The sequence below is a fragment of the Habropoda laboriosa genome, unplaced genomic scaffold (genome assembly GCF_001263275.1).
Source record: "Habropoda laboriosa isolate 0110345459 unplaced genomic scaffold, ASM126327v1 scaffold291, whole genome shotgun sequence".
Taxonomy (NCBI): Eukaryota; Metazoa; Arthropoda; class Insecta; order Hymenoptera; family Apidae; genus Habropoda; species Habropoda laboriosa.
In genome coordinates, this window is record NW_017100515.1 from 463,247 (window position 1) to 464,587 (window position 1,341).

General features: G+C 28.5%; 1 protein-coding gene across 1 annotated transcript in view; it reads right to left on the reverse strand.

Moving 5' to 3' along the window:
* Positions 1-434: 434 nt before the first annotated feature.
* The window catches only part of LOC108576469 (zinc transporter ZIP9-A), a 1,370-nt gene continuing 463 nt past the window's right edge, over positions 435-1,341 (reverse strand). The window contains exons 3-5 of the mRNA XM_017939476.1: positions 1,044-1,270; positions 814-948; positions 435-721 (exon numbers count right to left, since the gene is read on the reverse strand). Coding sequence (XP_017794965.1) covers positions 473-721; positions 814-948; positions 1,044-1,270 — 611 coding nt within the window. The 3' untranslated portion in view covers positions 435-472. The remainder of the gene's footprint in view (positions 722-813; positions 949-1,043; positions 1,271-1,341) is intronic.

The window sequence follows — 1,341 nt, forward strand, 5'->3', positions numbered from 1 at the left end:
CTGCTAAATTACAAAATGTAAAATGTATTTCTGAAAACGCGCTTTTTATGATTCGATTCTAAAAAATATATTACAATACAAATAACATGCAGCAGTGTGAAAAGAAAGACGTTTAATTCAGTATTTGTATCAAAATTTTCGTTTACCAGTAAATAATGTTTACGAAATTTCATTGAAAAATGGAAACTTATTCAGTGTTTTTGTTATTTTACATAAATTTGTACCTTATACTTTTACCTTTAAATTTATACAAAAGTATAGTAATTATGATATGCCCTTTCTACAATTATGTACAAAAGTATATCTCTTGATTGTTATTAAAACAGACGTCTGAATTGACAGTTTCCAGATGTCGTTTCATGATTTTATAGAAAAATCATGGAGAGTGTTAAAAAATTATACCCTTTAATGAGAGGGACATTTTATAGTACACATAGTGAAAAAACAAATGTATTTTTTGTATCATATTTTGTCAATGATGATGACCAGTTGTAATTAATGCAGGTAAAAATGAGCCCATTACTAAAACTAATATTTCTTTAACTTTAAGTCCAGACGATACTGTAACATTTTCGGCAGTTGGTAGATGTGTATAGTTGCTGTTATTTCTTGTCATTAGTTCTGGTAGAACATGTACAGTTGCAACATATAGGAATGTACCAGCACTAAATAACATTGCTACTCCAGTTGCATTAACATTACTAAGTGTTTCTTTTCCTTCCTGAAAAAATAATAATTTTATATTAGTGTTTAAAAAGTACTGAGTATTTACAAGTAATAATAATTTAACTATTTAAATTTAAAGCAACTTACTTTCCCAATACCAAAATATGTTAGAAGAGCAAGACAAGGAGCAGCTAAAGAAAATACTAAAAGATGTCTACCAATTTTTTTCCTATCTACTCCTTCATGTAGTAAAAATGATACCAGACCAAATGCAGCAGGTGCCTATGAAAAGTTTTTGACTTACTTATTCATAATTTTCCATAAACTTTTATAACATTATTTTTCTTAAATATAACGTTAATCAATTTATTTTTTACCTTATGCAGCATTATTGCTAAAAAAACAATTAATTCTACATCAGCTTGTGATGTAGTTGCAGCAGCTCCTAATGCTACTCCATCAGCTGCTGCATGAACTACAAGACCCAAAGTAGCAGTAACACTCTTTTCTCTTCCTCCACTTCTTCTAGCTGAACACTGATCAACCAGAAGCATAAATACAAAACCAAGTATTAAACTAATGCCTATTAGGGAATGAGGATCATCTAAAAAAAAAAGTTAAGAGTAAGTTATATTTAAGTTAAATCAGATTAAATCTAGAAATTTCCAATACTTT